The sequence below is a fragment of the Hyalella azteca genome, unplaced genomic scaffold (assembly GCF_000764305.2).
Source record: "Hyalella azteca isolate HAZT.00-mixed unplaced genomic scaffold, Hazt_2.0.2 contig17491, whole genome shotgun sequence".
Classification (NCBI taxonomy): Eukaryota; Metazoa; Arthropoda; class Malacostraca; order Amphipoda; family Hyalellidae; genus Hyalella; species Hyalella azteca.
In genome coordinates this window covers 92-21,551 of record NW_025947273.1, presented here as the reverse complement: position 1 = coordinate 21,551, position 21,460 = coordinate 92, and the positions used below count along the sequence as shown (strand labels likewise).

Here is a 21,460-nt window from a genome sequence, read left to right as displayed (position 1 = left end):
GCGTTTGATGTTCACAGCAGGTATTCCAGAAACTTTGAAGAAAACTTCATATTTGTAATGAACCAGAAGAAAATTTCTACAATATTTATTGACTTCGGATGACATGGGGTGGTTAATAAGACATTTACCTATAAGGGTTGGCATCAGCATTCTAAAATCAAAATTTGGTTTTGGCCTACATAAGAAACTAGGATCATTCTCATATATGCATGTTTAAAAACAGAGTGAAATTTTTGTTATAAATAGAAAATTTGTTCTTTCATTATTGAAATTTTCGACAAATTATATCTTGAAATAAATAATTATAATCAATCACAATTGCTCAATAATTATTTTCAATCTGTGAAAAATGTGCTTACAGTTAAAAACATTTTTAACTCTTTCCCCCAAAAGAATGCACGGCTCACTGATCATGACGCTGTCGAGCAAGTCGGCCTTTGCGTGATTACAATTCAGGTGGTGCATGTTTCGTTGTGATAGATTCGCCTCCGATTGTGCGAAAGCTTTCTAAAGAGATAATTGTCTTGTGTCTCTGATTGTACGTTCAGGGGTCCATTTTATGCGAGAACTCGTTCCAATAACGACACTTGGAATACTCGATCACATCCAATCGATTGGTTCAGAAATGAGGAGTGACGTAAATCACATAGGCGAAACTTCTTCAAATGACATATTCTTTTGAAAAGAATCCTAAACAAAGAAATTTTGCGAACCGAATTTCAATCCTACTACTCATACTCGTACTACTCTTTATCATACTACTCATAATCGTACTACTCTTTATTATACTACTCATAATCGTACTAATCTTAGTCTTACTACTCGTAATCTTACCTAATCTTACCATCTCTCTTTTTATTTTGGAGAAATATCGGATCACGTCTGTAATAGAGCGGTTATCGCTCTCCAGCGAGGTTGCAGTAAGTCCTTGCGTGATGGTCATCACAGCGAATATTGAGGAGGTGGGGAATGTGATAGTACAATGATACCTTAATCTTAAAATATCTACAAATTCAAAAAAGGCTGAGAAAATTCAACCAATGAATAAAGAAATGCGCAGAAATGTTGGTCAGTACAATCTCAAATCTAAATCGTTCAAAATTGAACAAGGCAAGAATCGAGATGTAGACAAAAAACCGCTGATAACCAAATTAGCACATTAATTAAAATTTTAATACATGTGTTCTTGAACAAATTTATGCATCATTTTGATGTAGTTTAATTACAGCAATGTGGGCCTTGTTTTTTTTTCATTTTTACCAGAATAAGCAACCAGATATTCGCTTGTTTCCGTCTTATGCTCCCTACGCTGTTAACACAAACTTTTAACACGAGCAACTCTTCATACAACACGCTATTCCTTCTACATATAATTCCAAGACAATTAAATCCAAAAATCGAGTAGCATTTTGTGCGGGGCCCACAATTTGAGAGTGTTAGGAAAACAATTTGAAATTAGAGAAAATTAATATGATAAATCAAACATTTTCACTTCAAACATTTTGTAGACCAACGCCCATCTGTTTAAAATCCAATAAAATGAAATGAGTCGTTAATATGAATAAATTAAGCATTATAGTTTATAATCTAAGGGATACAATTATTTTGCTCTAGAGAATAATCTTGGACAATCATTTTTGAATTGAGTTTTTCTCAAATTTTGATTTTTTGGGGATCTCAAGGCGAAAAAAAAATTCTTCCATGCAATTAACCAATTCTGATTAATTGTTTTTTTACCGGTAACGCTGAAGTGAGGGAGGAAGAAGGAAGGATTTAACTGATGTTTAGACTTCAGCATATTTACAAGTATTAAAGTGGCGAAGACGTAGAATACAAAACTACCAGTAGCAAATCTGGACTGGAACTTAGAGAAACCTAAATAACACATGTCATGTCTGCACACAGATCGGCATGTCATGTCTGCACACTGATCGACAAGGTCATGTCTGCACACTGATCGACATGTCATGATGTCTGCACACTGATCGACATGTCATGTCTGCACACAGATCGACATGTCATGTCTGCACACTGATCGACATGCCATGTTTGCACACTGATTGACATGCCATGTCTGCACACTGATCGACATGTCATGTATAATATCAGTGACGTTGTGTCACTGAAAAATAGATATTTTATTGTCATCGGGATTCATATCAATGAAAAGTCAATCGCACAATTTTTAGCTATGATTAATATTGCATGCCGCTATTACGGGATACAAACGAAGTATGGAAGTTTTCATTAACTGAAACTATTTTGATCCGTTTTCAAATCTGTAAATAAAATTTCATCTCGGAAGAAGAATTTGATCTTAATTGGTAACTTTGTCAGACACTGAGAAAATATATCGTGATACATCACGCGTTAACTATCAGAATGATTGTATTAAAAGTGTTTATTTTATCTTTCGCAAATATATGACATATGTTCCAATTTCTGCATAAATTGTATCTTGAAAAAGGAACTAAATTTGTTTGCCTGAAGTTTTTCTGGCCTTAATTTTTCTCCCTTACTCTGTAGGCATCACAGCAGATCAATATAGCGCGGTACAGCAAGCCGACCTCGCTGCATTGTGCAAATCAAGTGTTAATGGCATTGATGAGTTTGATATGCACCAATTTTAATGTAACATTTTCGAGAACTTGTGCATGTGACAAGATATATAGGAAAATTTATACTAAACACTAATTTCCATGACCCATGCAGGATACTTATTTTCAATCAATTCAAGGCTTCAGAATACCTAGCATAAATCCAAAAGGGATATAATTAAATCGAATTACAAAAAGTTTACTTCCATCAGGAACCAATTCAAAATGATTAATTTTCTTATCGCATTCTTCATCTTTACAGGCAGATGTTCCTTTGGGTGTGGAAAATATTTCAGACCGAATCAAGAAAGCAATATCGCTTTCAGACGAGTTGAGACAGCTTAATTACTTCTTAGCCATTATTCTAGCAGCCAAGCCCTGATCACTCATGTACCTCAAGATGTGATAGACGTATGTTGGTAATGAGGAATTATTGGTTTTGCTAGTTTTGATTGATGCTAAAAAACTACTGTTATTAGTACTAAACAATCATTGTCTCGAAGTAATTTTAGTTTCAGTCTTTTTATGTGTCTATGCCCCAGTATTGAATGTATTCCGTCAGTCGAACAGATAAATCTAACAAATTCCTGAAAAATTTCATAATCTGCTTATTCGTTTTCGTATAGATGGCCAAGTATAAAACATTATAAACCTTTTAACACGATTCATGAGGGGATTTTAGTCCAATAAAACTGGTTCATAGATTATGAAATACTGCTTTCTTCATTTAAGGAAACGTAAAGCGTTTGATTCTGTTGATTCAGTAAATTATGTTTGGATCAGAAGATTATCAGTTACGAAATTGCTGGCAGCAAACGAGATGCGTGCATAGAAATGCGGCATACTACAAATAATTTTGCTTGCACTGAAACTCATCTGGGGCCATACTTTCAAAACTCGCTAAGTGAACGTAAGTACTTACGCTCTATTTTCTTGTCTATGATTGGTTGATTTTGCTTGAAAGGCCGTCAATGATTGGCAGATGAACTTACGTAACTTTTTTTTGAAAGTATAGGCCCTGGTTTACACAGGACAGATCGGCCACGAATAATATTTAATATCATATTATTTTAATATATTATAATAATTTATACAATACTAGAGGGTATACTATATTATATAATATAATATTACTAGAAGTAATAATGGGATTGCATGTAAGCTAGTGCCGCACAGTCAGTGTCTTCAACTTAGTCCATACGGTTCCAAATAGGCTCAGCACAGCTATAGTTTAGCTGATACAATGATTCCGTCCCCAAACCATTTCCATGTTGCGATGCACGAAGTATGATTGAAACCATTCTAATTGTTCTTCATGGAGGCGAAGAAATTAGTTTGTTTATAAGTGATTATAAAACCATACTGTCACGCACCACACAAGAATCTGTTTCATGGACGGGGTCGAAGGCGTCGTCTTGGAGACCAGCCGCTGCAGGCGCCTGGGCCGAGCGTCACAATTGAGACTTGGCACGTGTGGAAAATTGTATCACTTGTGAATATTGAACTCGCTGTCACCATCACTACCCTCATTACCACTACCCTCATTCCCACTACCCTCACTCCCACTACCCTCACTCCCACTACCCTCACTTAAAGGCTTGTAGATAATTTATTTGGTGTTTACAATACTAGCAGTTAACACCACAATTAAACCATGAAGTGATATATACATAAATCAGGTAAAAATTAAACATTTCAGATGCACGTGCGGTTGCCGTTTTATTTCATATTATTTCAATTCACTCGAAAATTATTAGCGCACAAAAATTTTCAGTTACTTCAACACTTTTGGTTTTTTCATGGAAATATGTAAATAAAAATTTCTAAGTAATATAAATATAAATTTCTAAGTAAATTCTAAGTAGTTTTACAACATCATCAACCATTGGCTGCAAAATTATTCATAGAAATTGAGAATTTCAACTCGTACTGTCCTAGTTAACTGGATGACTCCAGTTGAATTGACTATCTCATATATATGCGAGTTCATCTCTTTGACCGATGCATCCAAAGCGCTTGTAGTATTGTAAAGAAAAAACATTCCTGAAAATATTTAGTATTACTTCGGAAATAGTGTGGAAAAATACGGCTGAATGTTTGTGCTACAGTGCAGTTTCACGCAAAGAAGTTTCCGCATATTTTCTTTTTGAAAATGGGATGCCCCGTCAAAGTGTAGAAAAAACAAGTAGCATTTTTTTTAAACAGCATTATGTCAATGGAAAAGCTTACATATGTAAATTAATATATCATTTTCAATGTCTTCAAAAGTTCGTTTCAGTGTCTCCAAAAGTTCGTTTCAATGAAGACTAAAGTTCGTTTCAATGAAGACCAAAGTTCGTTTCAATGAAGACCAAAGTTCGTTTTCAATGTCTTCATCGTTCGCAGATATCTCCAGTTGCTTGTCTAAGCGAAATTAGGTTAGCTTTGCACTAACATTCCACAAATTGACAACACAACTTTGAGATTAATAATAATTGTACCTAACTTTCACGACACTGAGCGGTTGGCTGGATCTATTACATTATTTTATGGTATACGTGAAGATTCGGAGAGTCATTATTGTTATAACTATATATCTTCATTAATTGGTAGTCGTAATGACTGTCCATCATTACTGTCTATTAGCGTCTAATACTTTCATTATAATTGAATCATGGGAGCGAAAGACTTGACTGCGGAGGTAAGATAAGTCATTTATGATTAATTCAGTCATTACTGAAAAACAAATTTTTGTATTAATTTACTTATTATTTTTCAAACTAATATTTATGATTCAGTCATTACTGAAAAACAAATTCCATATGTTGCATTTTCGAGCCAAGGAGTGACCATTGTTCAATCATTCCTTACGACTGTAACTCTGAATATTGAAAATTGGAACGTTTAGAAACAATTACAATGTTATATATGTTTTACCACATATTAGTAAAATTTTAATTGAGTGTCATAAAGACGATTATACTGGCTATATATATCAATCGCTTACAATAAAAAAAGGTATAATATATAAGCAATACACACGGTCATAAATTCGAGCTGAAAATAACACGAGTGGAAAGACAAAAGTGAAGTCAGGCATAAAACTGAGAACTTGGTAATCCGTCTCATTTGATAATAATTGCCAGTCAAACTTCTTCAAAGTCGAAATTCATCTAATTTCAACTGAACTGAGACGCCACATGTAGGGATTAACTAGAAGATTGTAGGATTGTAACGCATCGCAGGCCAATGCGTGCGTCCTAATGACTTATGATTAATAAGTAAACGAAATTAAGCAGCTTGAGTCTCTAACTCAAGCCGCCAATGCATCACCTAGTAAATAATTCAAGTCATGCTCCACATTCTGTGGTGATACGGAGTAATTAACGAGATCAAGGAAATGTCGCCTTGACCGGAAATTCAGAGTACGAAACGGAGATTGTGAATGCGTGTCAGGAATCCCGATTCCATTGCAACGATGATTTACTATAAAAAAGCCGATTAACGTAAAAAAAGCTCACGGATATAGAGAAACAGCGATCAACCTTTTGCAGGCGTGACACATAAATTCATTCAATTTTTGCTAGAGGTCCGGGTCTCGTATCAGCGGTCTAATTTTGGCTTTTTACTGTTTGCCAAAAATAGCAGGTATGCAAAAAACTTGGATAATTTAGAGGATTTGGGCCAGAGTAAACATAGTTATTGGTTAGCTGACGGAAAAAAGGGCGCATTTATGTCATTTCAAGCCACTGAATTCAAATCTGCTTGCACAGAAACTTGGAGGCTGTGGCACAAGGTGCATCGGCCAGATGATACAAGTAACTCAGTTGTGGGAATGTATTAAGATACATTCCCACACAGCTGGTCACTGTAGCTGGCTCATTTGGGTCAATTTGACCCCAGTATGGTGATGGGTGAGTGGCTGGGATGGTTCCGCCTCCGAGCCATTGCCAAGTGGAGTCCGGGGCATGGATCAGGCCAATCCAAAAGAATGTGCCCGAGGCTGAGAAATAGCACTTGATTACTCAGATTCTAGTTATTAATCAAAAAACAGTAGTGATATATGTCTTCATATGAGTTGGATAATTAACAAGTATTTCATATACATTGGATTCCCTCTCAGTTTTTTCCGTTCGACTGGCTCAGTCAGGTTATACAGTAATGATGTGTGCATATATATACAAATCATTTATATTCTGACATGTGCATACGCAACATCATTTTAAACCATGTGCGTTCAGTAAATCATGAGTTTAAGGATTTTTTAGATAGAATAGAGGCTTTCATAATTTGATCACATTAAAACTTTTTTTAAACATGCGTCCTGATGGCAATTATGCGTGCATGCGATCATGTGTAAGCGCGCTGATGGCAATTGTGCTCGAGCCTTTTTAAGCGGAATATTTAAAACTAAAAAATAATACGTTTCGTAATATAGTTTTGGGACCCGAGGATTTTCACAGATATTACGAGCGTATTGCAAGTCATATGCTTGACTCATTTAGCGGTTTATATATATAGTATTATTATTTTAGATGGACTGATTTTGAACCTTAATGTCAGCTGCCGCTGAATTTTCGACAATGCAATTATTTTCGAAAATCAGGCTATTAACGGAAAAGGGTAAAATTACCGACAATCTCACTGTCCATATTCCGGACTTACGATCACTGTCCGTCCGTACAGAACTTACAAGAGGTAATCGTGCATGACAGATAATTCGATCGAAAATGAGCGGTGAAGAGGTAAAAGTCGAAGGCACCCGTACACTCATATTTCACGGTTCTAGGAACAATCCTCATCATGACACTAGCAGTTCAAATAAAATAAGGCTAATCAACTGTACAGATCTGTTTTATCAAGTCCAAGACTTGCCATTTCGTATGGTGTGTAAAGGACTGATTTCAGGAAACGGAATCTGGATCGGATTCGGACGGAAACAAAAACAAGAAGTAATTGAATTGAGGGGAGAGCTCAATGTAGGCTCATTTACAATTGTAATAAATTAGTAAATTATTAAATAATTTATACTCTACAACTTACTAGTGAAATTCTTCAAGAGGTATTCCCGCATGGCGTCGAAGTCGATGAGGAAGTTGGCGGTGAAGAGTTGGGAGTCGAAGGGACAGGACGCGGCGGCGGCGGTGAAGTTCAGTGCGACGGTGGAGACGTAAATGCAGCCCACGTTGTTCACGAGCATGAAGCCAGGCAGGCAAACAAGGCCTAGCTCCAAAACATAAATTATGTAGAAAATTACTACCAAGTTTTCATTTCTTATGCGTATGTGCTATAAGCCACTATAATGACTATATGGATTGAGTTGAAAGTAGTTATTTGGCAAATTTAAATCTGAAAATATACATATGTAAGAATCTGTAAATAATAATGAGTTTACAGCAAATAAATGCGGAATCTTGTATTGCTTGAACTAAAATATCTGACGATTTGAACTCAAACATGGAAAGAGAAACTAGAAATAAAGAGAATTAAATATTGTAATGCTGAAGGCTCTAGGTTATGTGAAGCTTAGTTAATTAGTACAGAAAAGGAGTGGATGCGTAAAAGAATAACAAACAATTCTACCAAATTTGTGATTTATAATTTAATATTCAAGTCTATGTAAAGATTGATTTAATCTAAAAACTTAAGTGCAGTGCGCTTTTCAGTGCTTTACAAACATCACGAAACAATGTAGTTAAGCTGCGATTGAGTGAATTGTTGGATTGGCAAATTTTAACCTTAATTTATGTTCTTGCCCGAATTGAATGAAATGAAGCCAATAGGTTTTTTGCAGTTACAATTAACATGCTCGAGCTTATAATTTTTGAAGATATTTTTATGGACCTACATTTACGTTTGTAGAAAACACTGCTGTCGGGAGCAGGGACCGTAAGTCCGGTGGTGACGTTAGCGAAGGTTTTGTCAGTGAAGGAGCAGTGGAAGTGGCGTGGCGGCTGACGCCTGATGGCCACCGCGACGCATCCGTCCCGGCACAGCGCGCGACACTCGCCTGGAAAGGTAAATACTTTTACACAATTCTTCTTTCCATATTTTGTTCATGAGAAATTGCCATATGTAACATAATTACGTATGATTTCAGTGCGTTTTCTATGACAATTAACTGCTATTTCATATTCCATCAGTTGCGGCAATTTCCGCGCCCATGAAAGTCCTGAACGTATAAGCTGAGCCCTCCTCGATGCTGCAGCAGACGCACAGCAGCGCCCCGAGCGCCGCAAGCAGCGCCAGGTCCATCTTGCTGGGCTTAATTCACCTTGCCCAAAGGTATTGAAAGAAAAATTGTCATCAAGAATATTTGGCATTTAGGGTAACAATTCGATCAGCTGGAGAGCTCAGATCTGTCTGTTAGATATATGTAAGCCTTTCAAAGCCATAACATAATTTTCATGAATTTAAATTCCAGAAACATCTTATTATTTGTATAGAAGTAAGATAATTCATTTTATTTGCACTCATATTGGGATATTTTTGTGTTTAGCATAGATACCATTGAAAATTGTCAAGTTGAGTTTGGAATGCAAGCAAATTAAAATCATGTTCAGGACTGTTGTGCACCTTTAACAAAAATTGTATACCTACAGAAATGCTTGAGAATATACGTAAATAGATTTCATGTTCATTCATCTTGTATTAACCAGCTCCTTACCTTCAAGGAAAGTTAAAAACCGAAACAAAGTCCGCTTCAACCGTATTAGATTAATTTTATACTGACTAGAAACTTCTTTAAAAGTTAAATTCTGGTAGTACAAAACCACCATCCCTTGAGAAACTTTATTCGTTATGTCAAGAAAAAGTTTTCCGTGCACACACCTCTTGAGAAGTGGAGCAGCTTACTACTGAGCTGCAGTAAGTTCAAGCAAGCAGCCAGCCCCTGCGTGATTGCTTCCAATTCTTCACTCGATATACTGCAACATTCTTAAGTGCTTTCTTGAGAAGCTGCTTCGTCTATGACTGTAATTATTTTGTCGTATGCTGCATAAAATGTGCCATGTTGTGCTGAATACCTGATAAACTATACTTATGTTGGATTAAAACTAAGCATTATTATACTGTCCGAAAAGATAATGATTTAATAAAAATAATAAAATATATAATATACAGTGCTAAATATAATAACATTGACTTGTCAATTCTCCATTCTCGACGGATGGTATTTTTTCCTATTTCAAAAATCGGCCCGAGATCCATTTGGATGAAAGCGCGAGAAGCGTTCAATGAGACAATAACTTTTTCTAGTGATTGCCGTTAGTGCGAGATGGTAAATAGAATTAAATGGGCAAGAATTTGAATCTTGAATTGTACAAAAATTTTAGCATCAATTTAAATCACTTGATGGCTAAACAGCAAGCAAAGTAAAAATTCAAACGCGAAAAAATGGCGAAAAACAGAGGTATTTCTCTGTCATCGATTTTGTGAAGTCTTGCTTCTCTTCATGCTTCTTCCAGATTTTCAGATCCACCTTCAATATTTGAAGCCAATTTATATGTGTGCACCTGCATGCATGTGGGTCTAAGGCCAAATCAAGGGTCAAAACGCATTAGCTGTGAGTGTCGTAGCTTTTAGTGATTGTTCGTAAATTATGATGAACGAATCATGAGCATGCTTTGGCAAACACTCGCATTCTTTCCATATTTCTTCTTGTTCTTGGGAATAGAGCCTATGATGATGATGAAAAATTGTTAATCGAAATCAAATTTGGCTCAACTATTTACTCGTTCTCAGTATCAACGTCGTAAATTATTCTGTAAATTGTCTTTTACGATCGCATGCAGCAAACCTATCAACTATCAATTGCAACACTAGTTTGCATCATTCTTTAATTATAGTCATGATCGACGAGTATTTATATCTTTCATGTTGGGCGATTGCTAAGAAATTTTTCATGTGTGACGCGACAGTTTCAGGCATTCAAAAATTGGCAAACAGCACAGAATAAAAGACATTGCCCATGGGTTATATGAATGGGGTCAATCACTTTTACTTCAAGCATGCCGAAAAATTTTCCTTGCTGACGACTGGTTTCGTGTCATCGACTCTACCAGACCAAACCAAAACATTTTATCAATTTCCTGCATTCACTTACATTGCGCCCAATGGTGTAATTTCATAATTTAGCAGTTAGTGTTTAATAGTATTTAGTCATTAAAAATGATCGCATATGTCAGTTCGCCTTAGAGGTTTTCAATACCTACGTGAAAGGCTCAAAATATTCATCTCACATAAGAACTGAAAGCTCTTTGAACTTCCTAAATAAACTGTATATCATGCGATTGTTGAATTAATTGTCGCTGGTACTAAAGCTACCTCAAATGCATCCCTTGTTCTTCGTTTTTATCAAGAATAGGAAGTATTATTAATATGAGACAAAAAATATTTGCATATTTTGCATTGCATGCAAAAAATTTTCAAGCCCCCATAACTACATTTGCTTCAATATAATTATACTCTCAGAAATTTTCATGACTTGGCACATAACAGATTGTGCAGAAATCATACGAGAAACCCGAACTAAACAATTAAATTTCGTACATAATCAACTACCCATCGACGTAGAATCTCCAACAAGAGGCAAAAAAAAACATATTGACAAAATTTTACTATTTTTTAAACTTCTTTAATTGTTATTTTATAGCAAGAGCGCAAACAACATATACGACTTGATAATTATAACTATAGATGATAATTCTCACAGCACATTATTTTGAAACAACTTTAATTAGGAAATTATTTTGTAAGTCGAACACAGTATAAATAGTTGATTGGGTCTACCAAATGATGCATAATGAGTCGTTATTTACTACGGTTAACCTGAGTCATTAATACTGTTGCCCGATTATTAACAAATAATTTGATCACCTACTGTTGTGCGATGTAAATCTGGTCTTCATAATCTAACAATGGAAGGGTGAATTAGTGAGACGCAAAGATGGATGCGAAAGGATATTGTTTAAATAAAAAATGTGACATAAGCCGTTGGCTGCAGTTCACGATCCATAAAGACATGAAGAAGCTCATCCAAACGAGATGTAAATATTTTTACTTATGTAGCATATACATGTATACGTCTCATGTCTACGGAAGACTTGGACATTTTAGTTAGGCCTGGAGCCGATGAACTTTGACAGAATTCATTCAATAACTAGAACTCGCCCATGCAAGATTGTTAAACAATTTGAAACGTTGTTATCTATTTATTTTATGCGCCTTTTCTTTATGTTCTTTTGTATTGTTTATAATTTATTTTAGAATGCCCACAACTTAGTGTTTAATTGTTCATTCTTTGTTTTCAGAAGCCATTACAAACAATGGACGAGTTTTCATTCTGAAAATTAATGTGAACATGTAATTCTTCACAATAGAGATTTTTTATTTTCGCATTTCGAAATCCAACGAAGTAAAATATTTCAGATACTAAGAAACTATGAATATTCGAAATGACGACACTGAATAGTAAATACAGTGTTATAGCTGTTTAGGCCTTATACGACACAATAAATGTTTAATAATCCGAAAAAGGAGGAATCAGTGCATGGTAAATGTTCAAGATAATTAATGAACAATAAAAGTGGTCACGGTTTGGATACTAAAGTAACAGTAATAAAATTTAGAAGTAATGTCTTCGATTATCCTTATATTGAAAAATTTTTATTCATCAAATAATGTAAATTGACAGCCTTCCGCGTCGAGTTAATTCAACAGAATGACAACCGATCTGTACTGTGATTGTTGGATATGTACTCCATGATGGAAGAATTGCTACCTCTTCGAGGCAATCACCTGAGCCTTTATTGATGCCATTAAGGAGAGAACTGTGAACAGCTGGCAGTACATCTCTCTGTCGCTTTACTACACTGAACCATTGTACCAGCTCTCTCATGTTTTATTAATTAAATTAGTTAGTTACGTAAATTGATCACTACTAAATAATGTAGTTATTCTTAATCAAAATTGGCTAATAATTGTTGGGTTTTTGACAGGTTATCTTCAAAATTATCCAGAAAATCAGATTGTGTAGCTGTGTCTTTTCGGTCAGGGCCTCTCACTTATTGAATATTCAATAACCAATCGATGACACGAAGCCTACCTGATTCTTTTGCACTTGATATCAGGAGTTCGACATTCCGAAGATAATTCTAAATTTGGGTACGAGCGGTCTTATTAGTCGATTGCTCATATCAAAAATTGACTGATAATTTATGAGAAAAATACCCTGAAAATTCGCTCATTTTACAAAAGACTTTGATAGAGCAGCGAAATCATCGGTTCTTGTAAATCAGCTCGACTGTACGTAACTACGTAGAGAAATTAATAGTTAGAAGGATATTAGTATCATCTAATTAGGCTCACATGGACGCTGCACGAGCGCGCTGGTCGAGATCGCAGTTGCGGCAATTCCCGCGCCCATGAAAGTCCTGAACGTATAAGCTGAGCCCTCCTCGACGCTGCAGCAGACGCACAGCAGCGCCCCGAGCGCCGCAAGCAGCCGCAAGTCCATCTTGCAGAAATCAATTACCCTACAAGAAATAAAGTTAGATTTAGATACAAACATAGGTCACTTCTGTGTCTTGTTACATTTTGGTAATGTTTTGGAGACAGCTTGAACTTTAACCTTCATGATCAATATTATTATCTGAGTGTTGGATTCAGAATGACTGACATTGCTAGATTTTTTGCAATATTTTATTATTTTTTAAAATTTCTTCAGTTCTTCATAGATAACACAAGGAAACAATGTATTAGAGGTGAATAAACTGTTATTCAGCTCTCTGACGTTTTTGCAACTCATTCTTTTATTTTCTCCGCTTATAAGGCTGCTGATACTTCCTTTCACGGACGTCAACAGCTCACTGACGGAAGGGCAATGCTCGCATGAACACGAAATATTATGCATGAACATCATGAACATTAAATATATTTGATGTACGTATTCTTGTGTTTGATATGCACTAAGTTTTTCGAAAACTTTCTAGTGCAATTATTGGTTGGTCACTGGGACTGAAGAGTCATTGTTGCATATGAAATGAGAGCTTTTTGCTACTTGCAACACTCCTGAATTCATGATCAGCTGCTGATTGATTGCAATGTAATGGAAGATAATTTTAATAATGTCACTTGTTTGCTTTAATCGCAAATTCACTAAAACTTAAAAGCAAAGAAAACTCCACAAAAATTCATAGTATCTTTAAAGAAAACGTTTCGGAGTCCAGCTCTATCGTCAGTTCGAAAATTCTAGAACACAGATAAATCAGTAATTAGTACAGTCATGATTGCAACAAAAAACCTAAGCTGTAAAACCTATCTATTTACAATTTCAAGCGGGTAAGAGCTAAAAGCTAAATTCAAACTAGGCCTCTGTTTAAAAATATACAATGATTCNCGTCCCTAGTTTATGAATATAGTTGTGCACGATGTGCATCTGCGTACGTCGGGATGACGTCTCGCAATCTTTATTCTAGGGTCGCAGAACATAAGGGCAGGAGTTGTAGAACTGGTAACTTACTATCGCGCCCCCCTCATTCAGCTGTGCGGGCTCACGCCGAGCAGTGCGATGTTCCAGTGTCTGACAGTGACTTCAAAGTTTTAGCTTCCAGTTCCGGTGTTTCTGATTTGCGCATTTTAGAATTATTGTATATTTTTAAACAGAGGCCTAGTTTGAATTTAGCTTTTAGCTCTTACCCGCTTGAAATTGTAAATAGATAGGTTTTACAGCTTAGGTTTTTTGTTGCAATCAAGACTGTACTAATTACTGATTTATCTGTGTTCTAGAATTTTCGAACTGAAGATGGAGCTGGACTCCGAAACGTTTTCTTTAAAGATACTATGAATTTTTGTGGAGTTTTCTTTGCTTTTAAGTTCTTTGTAAAATAATTGTACATCCGTAATGGAACATTTTGAAACAATGCTGCGAGTTTACTTTTTCTCAAAGCTGATTCAAAATAATAAAACTAAAAATAATTCAATCGTAATCGAGCGATCTTTACTCTATTTTGGAAAAAAATTTTAATACCTTCGAGTGCAATCAGCCAAATGAATGAACTTGTAGGTTTTCGTTCGTAATTGAAAAACTTGAGAAAATAATTCCAAAGTTAGCAATCGAAAAAGTTTCCATAGCAACGGGAAGTACTGTATCTCTAATATCCTCTATTAAATTACTACTATTGGTTAGGGGAAATAAAAAAGCACAGAATCGAAATGATGAATTCAGACAGTTTAATTGACCTCAGTGAGTACGGTATATTATTTACAATCTCTTGTCTTCGATGAAGTAACTAACAAACTAAATAATCCCGCGAAGATTGATATGCTTTTATATCTACGTGCATATAAGTTATATCTACTCACTTGGACGCTGCACGACCGCGCTGCTCGAGATCGCAGTTGCGGCAATTTCCGCGCCCATGAAAGTCCTGAACGTATAAGCTGAGCCCTCCTCGATGCTGCAGCAGACGCACAGCAGCGCCCCGAGCGCCGCAAGTAGCCGCAAGTCCATCTTGCAGAAATCAATTAACCTAAAAGAAATAAAGTTAGATTTAGATACAAACATAGGTCACTTCTGTGTCTCGTAACATTTTGGTAATGTTTTTGAGACAGCTTGAACGTTAACCTTCATGATCAATTATTATCTGAGCGTTGGATTCAGAATGACTGACATTGCTAGGTTTTTTGCAATATTTTATTATTTTATAAAATTTCTTCAGTTCTTCATAGTTATCACAAGGAAACAATGTATTAGAGGTGAATAAACTGTTATTCAGCTCTCTAACGTTTTTGCAACTCATTCTTTTATTTTCTCCGCTTATAAGGCTGCTGATACTTCCTTTCACGGACGTCAACAGCTTACTGACGGAAGATCAATGCTCGTATCAACACGAAATATTGTGCATGAACATCATGAACATTAAATATATTTGATGTACTTATTCCTGTGTTTGATTTGCATTAACTTTTTCGAAAACTTTCTAGTGTAATTATTGGCTGGACACTGGGAGTAAAGAGTCATTGTTGCATACCAAATGAGAGCTTTTTGCTACTGGCAACACTCCTGAATTCATGATCAGCTGCTGATTGATTGCAATGTAATCGAAGATAATTGTACAACCCTAACGGAATATTTTAAAACAATGCTTCGAGTTTACTTGTTCTTGAAGCTGATTCCAAATAATCTAACTAAAAATAATTCAATCGTAATCGCGAGCTCCTTAATCTGTTTTACGCTCCTGATCTTAATCTTAATCTTGTTGCAGGTTTTCGTTCATCATAGAAAAATTGAGAAAATAATTCCAAAGTAGACGATCTAAGAAGTTTTCTTAGCAACGAGAACGATCTCGCAAATTCTCTATTTGTTACTACTATTGGGTAAAAGTAATAAAAAAACAAAGATTAATAGTGATTATTTGAACATATTGATGGTAGATACAACAGTTGAACTTCGAAATAAAGGTCGGGTCTGGTAAGAATGTGTGGATATTCAAATTAAGAAAATTCCGGCATGCTCAATCCATCATCGTGGTGACGAGGGCTCATGAATGTTAGGGCTATTGAATGTTAATTCAATAAGGTTAAAAGTTACAAATTTCCGGTAGCTAATGATTAATGTGGCTGTGATTATTCGGGTAGTGCTCCCTGTTAAATGGAAATAATATAATAATAAGTAATATTATTATATGTTAAAATAATATAATACACAATATAACATCACCCCTAACGCCGCAAGCAGGGCAAGTCCATCTTATTATTATTATTATTATTATTATTATTATTATTATTATTATTATTATTATTATTATTATTATCATTATTATCATTATTATTATTATTATTATCAGCCTATTGAAATAAAAACAAACAGTTCTACCTGATTTAGAAAATTTAAAATCTTTGCTGAAAACGAATTTGAATTTTTTAAAAGTTGTCCCTTAATATATAGTGAAATTAGGTTTGATCTGTAATTAACCAAAATTAAAAAATGCTGAAAATACTTTTCATATGCGAGAAATTATGAGTAGTAGTATAAACTACGAAATGTTGCGATAATATAAGTGACATTGTGTCACTCAAGAATAAGTATTTATTGCCGTATGAATTCATCTGAATAGAGTTAATTGCAACGTCAAAAGCATAGTTTATATGTAGTTGCGATTTATATTGTGTCCCGCTTCAACTCTGTGATGAAAAGTAATGAAGTTTTTATGAATTGAAATGATTCTAATCTGTTTTCAAATCTGTGAATAAAATTTTATCTCGGAACAAGAACTTGATCTTAATTGATAACTTTGTCAGACACCGAAAAATACATCGTGATATATCACGTGTTAACTATCAGCAGGATAGTATTAAAAGCGTTCATCTTTCGCAAAAATATGACATATTTTCCAATTTTTGCATAAAATTGCATCCTGAAAATGAACTAAATATTGTTTGCCTGAAGTTTTTCTGACCTTAATTTTTCTCCCTTACTCTGAAGGCATCACAGCAGATCAATATAGCGCGGTGCAGCAAGCCGACCTCGCTGCATTGTGCAAATCAAGTGTTAATGGCATTGATGAGTTTGATATGCACCAATTTTAATGGAATATTTTTGAGAACTTGGGCATGTGATTGAAGATATCAAGGGAAATTTAGATTGAGAACTTCCATGATCCATGCAGGATGCCTACTAACATTCAATCAATTCAAGTCTTCAGAATTGTGCTCAAGCAAGAATCCAAAAGGGATATAGTTGATTCAGTAATAATTGACCTAATAATATATAGGAATAATTGAATTAATTACATTACGTTTACTTTCATTAGAAACTAATTCAAAATAAATAATTTTTTTATCGCATTCTTTATCTTTACAGACAGATGTTCCTTTGGATGTGGAAAATATTTCAGACCAAAGTCGTCAAGAATGCGATGATCGCTCTTGGAAGAGCCTGACTGCTTAATTTTTGCTTTGCTATTCTAGCAGCCAAGACCTGACCACTGAAGTACCTCAAGTTGTGCCAGACGTGCATTGATAATGAGGAATTATGGGCCTAGCTATTTGTAATTGAAGCTGAAAAAAATACTATTGCTAGCACTTAACAGTCATTGCCTCGAAATAATTTTAGTTTTATTTTTTTATGTGCCTATGTCCCAGGATTGAATGTATTCCTTCAGTTGGAGAAGATAAATTAAAAAAGGCCTGGAAAATTTAATAAGCTGCTTATTGGTTTTTTTGTACAGATGACCATGTATATTACTTAATAAATCTTTTAACACGATTTATGCGGGAATTTTAAGACCAATAAAACGGGTTCATATATTCTGAAATTCAGATTTCCTCATTTAAGGCAACGTAAAGCGTTTGATTCGTTTTATTTATTAAATAAGTTCACACCAAAAGATTATTAGTTACGAAAATATTGGTAGCAAATGAGATGCATGCACAACAATGCGGCATACTACAAATTATTTGGCTTACATAGAAACTCATCTGGTTCACACAGGACAGATCGGCCACGTGCTAGAAGTAATTATAGGATTGCATATAAGCCAGTGCCGTGCAGTTAGTGCCTTCCCCATAGTCCATTCGGTTCCAAATATCCCCAGCACAGCTATAATTTAGCTGTTCCAATGATTCCGCCCCAAACCATTTCCATGTTGCGACGTACGAAGTATGATTGAAGCCATTCTAATTGTTCTCCATGAAAGCGAAAAAATTAGCTTGTTTATAAGTGAATATAAGACAATACAGTCACGCACCGCACAAGAATCTGTTTCATGGACAGGGTCGAAGGCATCGTCTTGGAGACCAGCCGCTGCAGGCGCCTGAGCCGAGCGTCACAATTGAGACTTGGCACGTGTGGAAAATTGAATGTTGTGTGAATAATGAACTCGCTGTCACCATCACTACTCATTACCATTACCTTCACTGACCCTACCCTCACTACCACTACCATCATTACATTACCCTCACTACCACTACCCTCACTACCTAAGCTCATTTTAAAGGTCCAAGAATTGCGCGTGTAAAGAGCCAAGCCCCTTGTTTGCGCAGGTTTTAGCTTTTGCGTGAGGTAGTTCCTAATTTGAATGGAAGGAAAATTTAATACCAATGTGGACAAAAATTTATTCGAGAAAATTTGTATTCATAGATTATTTTTCGCGCTAGACTTGTAAACAATAAGTTATGCGGCCCATGATGGTACCCTCATAACGAGTAATCGGCGATATGACTGCTGTATATACAGTATCAAACATTTTTTTAGCCATTACTTCTTTTTCGAATCAATTTTACTAATTTGGCACTAGTGAGCGAACGAAATTCCCAGTTTGTGTGATCTCTAAAATCTATCTCCTTCTATGATTATCAAGCTATAGCATTGAGAGAAATATCACTCGAATCGTAAAAAGAATATTTAGAAACTCCAGAAGCAATTTTTTCTGATTTTGACATTTATGGTATCTTACATTGAAAAACGAGGGGGAAGGGGGAAAAAGGTAAAGCCTTGAAAAAAATTTTTGGGAAAAGGGACTCCTAGAGACGCTAATATGATATGTTTGTCTCCCGATGTAGTAGCATGTACATTGAAAGAAAAGATTTGCCCTCTTTTTTCCGCTTTTTACGTATATCACATTTTCTTTATTTTTTCAATAAATTCAGATGTACAAAATCTTTGTTTTTTTTTTTGCTCTTTCACATAGTTGTACAAATTTTTACAATGATCCGTCAGTAAATACAGAACTTCTTTTAGACCCAAACTTGAGGCTAAAAAATAGATGCTACTTGTGAATGCAGTGCCACCAAGAAATAGTAAATATATTATTCTCACTTATAGGTTCACTTCAATGATTTGCAGTCAACAGCAGCATGATTTATCCTAATGATTTTACAAGCTTAAATGCCGGGGGAAAAATAAAGAAATAAACGTTGTTATCATAATACCGATATGTTTTATTCAATTTTAAATAAATTTTATATCGAAACAGAAGTTTAAACCTAAGTTCTGAACTTCGATGCTGAAACGATACCTTTAACGCTCTTCCTGTAAAGACGACTGCAGATCTCTATATAATGCGGTGCAGTGAGCAAACTTGGGAGTGTTGGCTTGGTGACAGAAGAATTGAGCAAACGTTGGCGTGTTGGCTTGGTGACAGAATTAATATCCCTCTATTCGATACGCATAAATTTTCATAATATATAACCATTTATATGAGCTACTTGTCTTTTATTTTAGGTTCATGGATCAACTAGATCATTCTGGCATAAGGATTTATAAATGTTCAGCATCGAAGTTCAGGATGGAAACAGCGTTAATATAATTCTTTCAACGAATTTAAATTTCATAGTCAAATCATTAACAATAATCGAAAAAGTCATTAGTTAAAAGGAAACATGGTTGTACAATGGCATTAAATGATTCGAAAGAGAGAAGTATGTCCATGACAGTGGTAGAAAACTTCGACAAGTTAATAGGAGATATATCTGCTCTAAGGTTGAACTTTTAAAAATTATATTCAACTGAACGGTACTGACATCTTTAAGCATCGATTGATGGTTGAACTGTTGTGCTTCCATGGCAAACCTGTAAACATGAGTGGCTTAATAAGTTATTGATTAGTTTTTATTAGCTAACTTGTATTAGCTCAAATATCACTTTATATTATTGCAGCAGCCAAGGCCCGACCACTTGAATAATTCAAATGACGCCAGACGTCTGGTAATGGTGAATTATTATTCGTGAATTGTGATAGATACTTTAAACTTTCTGTGATGCGATGCTAAATAATGACTGCCATACATTAAATATGAATTAGTTGACATGTTTATGATTCAACATTAAAATATTTTTTGGACTAAAAACGAGAAATTCAAAGTGAAAATATGTGAAAACTTTCATAAACTAGTAAACTACCAATTCCGTTTAAGGTACTAAAGGCCGTGTGTATAAGTGTTTAAGAATTTTAACATGCCTTAGGAGGGACTGGCAACTAAAAAATTGCGTTCCTGGATTGAAGATTCCCTCATTTAAACTACGTAAATCGTTTGATTTCAAAGATTTCAAAAATTTATTTTTCTCAAAATAATTCTCAGTTGCAGATTTGCTGAAGGCAATAGAGACGCAAGCATTCCAATGCCATAAACTACACTTAATTACTTAATTTTGCTTGCACAGAAACTTGTACATGCTTTCACAGGACTGATCGACCACGTGGTAGAAGTACTCATGAGAGGGTATGTAAGTCAGTGCCGCACAGTTAACGTTCCCGTTCGGTTCCAAATAGCCCCAGTACAGCGATGGTTTAGCTGTTCCGATGGTTCCGCCTCCAAACCATTTCCATGTTACAATATCCGAAGCACGTTCTAGGCCAATCCAGAAGTTGTCGACAGAGGCTGTAAAAATTGCATCCAGTCTGAACATACAAACATTATCCTCGCTACATAATATTTGAAAATTAGTGGGAATAACGTGTAACATGTTAAGCACACCAACTGCACAAAGTTGTATTATATGTCCAGGCAGTGCATGAACAGTCAACAATTTGATCAAATTAAGCTTTAGACTGCGTGGCTACTGATACTTTTATAAGCTGGCTCCCATGAGTCATAATTCGGTGAGTTTGGCATGTGCAATTTAGTCCCAATACCAAATACATTAAATTTAAAAATCAACAATCTACAAAAAAATTCTTTGCTTTTAATCATTTTCACAGATAGTATGATTTATGTATTCGTTTAGCAATTTAAATTCTGAAATAGAAGGATATATCCAGTTAAACTGATGGCATCTAAGCCGCATCGAAATTTCAACGAGATACTGTAACATGGACCATTGTTCTTTTTACGGTGTATTCGGCTAATTGACTTACACACGAAATTCTTCAAAAGATATTCCC

The 21,460-nt window shown here is 35.3% G+C and overlaps 1 protein-coding gene across 1 annotated transcript; it reads right to left on the bottom strand.

Moving 5' to 3' along the window:
* Positions 1 to 4,469: 4,469 nt before the first annotated feature.
* LOC108675109 lies at positions 4,470 to 15,087 on the bottom strand. Its single transcript, XM_018163094.1, has 6 exons — positions 14,940 to 15,087; positions 13,446 to 13,461; positions 12,945 to 13,111; positions 8,425 to 8,586; positions 7,620 to 7,799; positions 4,470 to 6,579 (listed from the first exon to the last, which is right to left on the bottom strand). The coding sequence occupies exons 1-6, from the start codon at positions 15,085 to 15,087 to the stop codon at positions 6,332 to 6,334; spliced, it is 921 nt and encodes a 306-aa protein (XP_018018583.1). The 3' UTR covers positions 4,470 to 6,331.
* Positions 15,088 to 21,460: the final 6,373 nt, after the last annotated feature.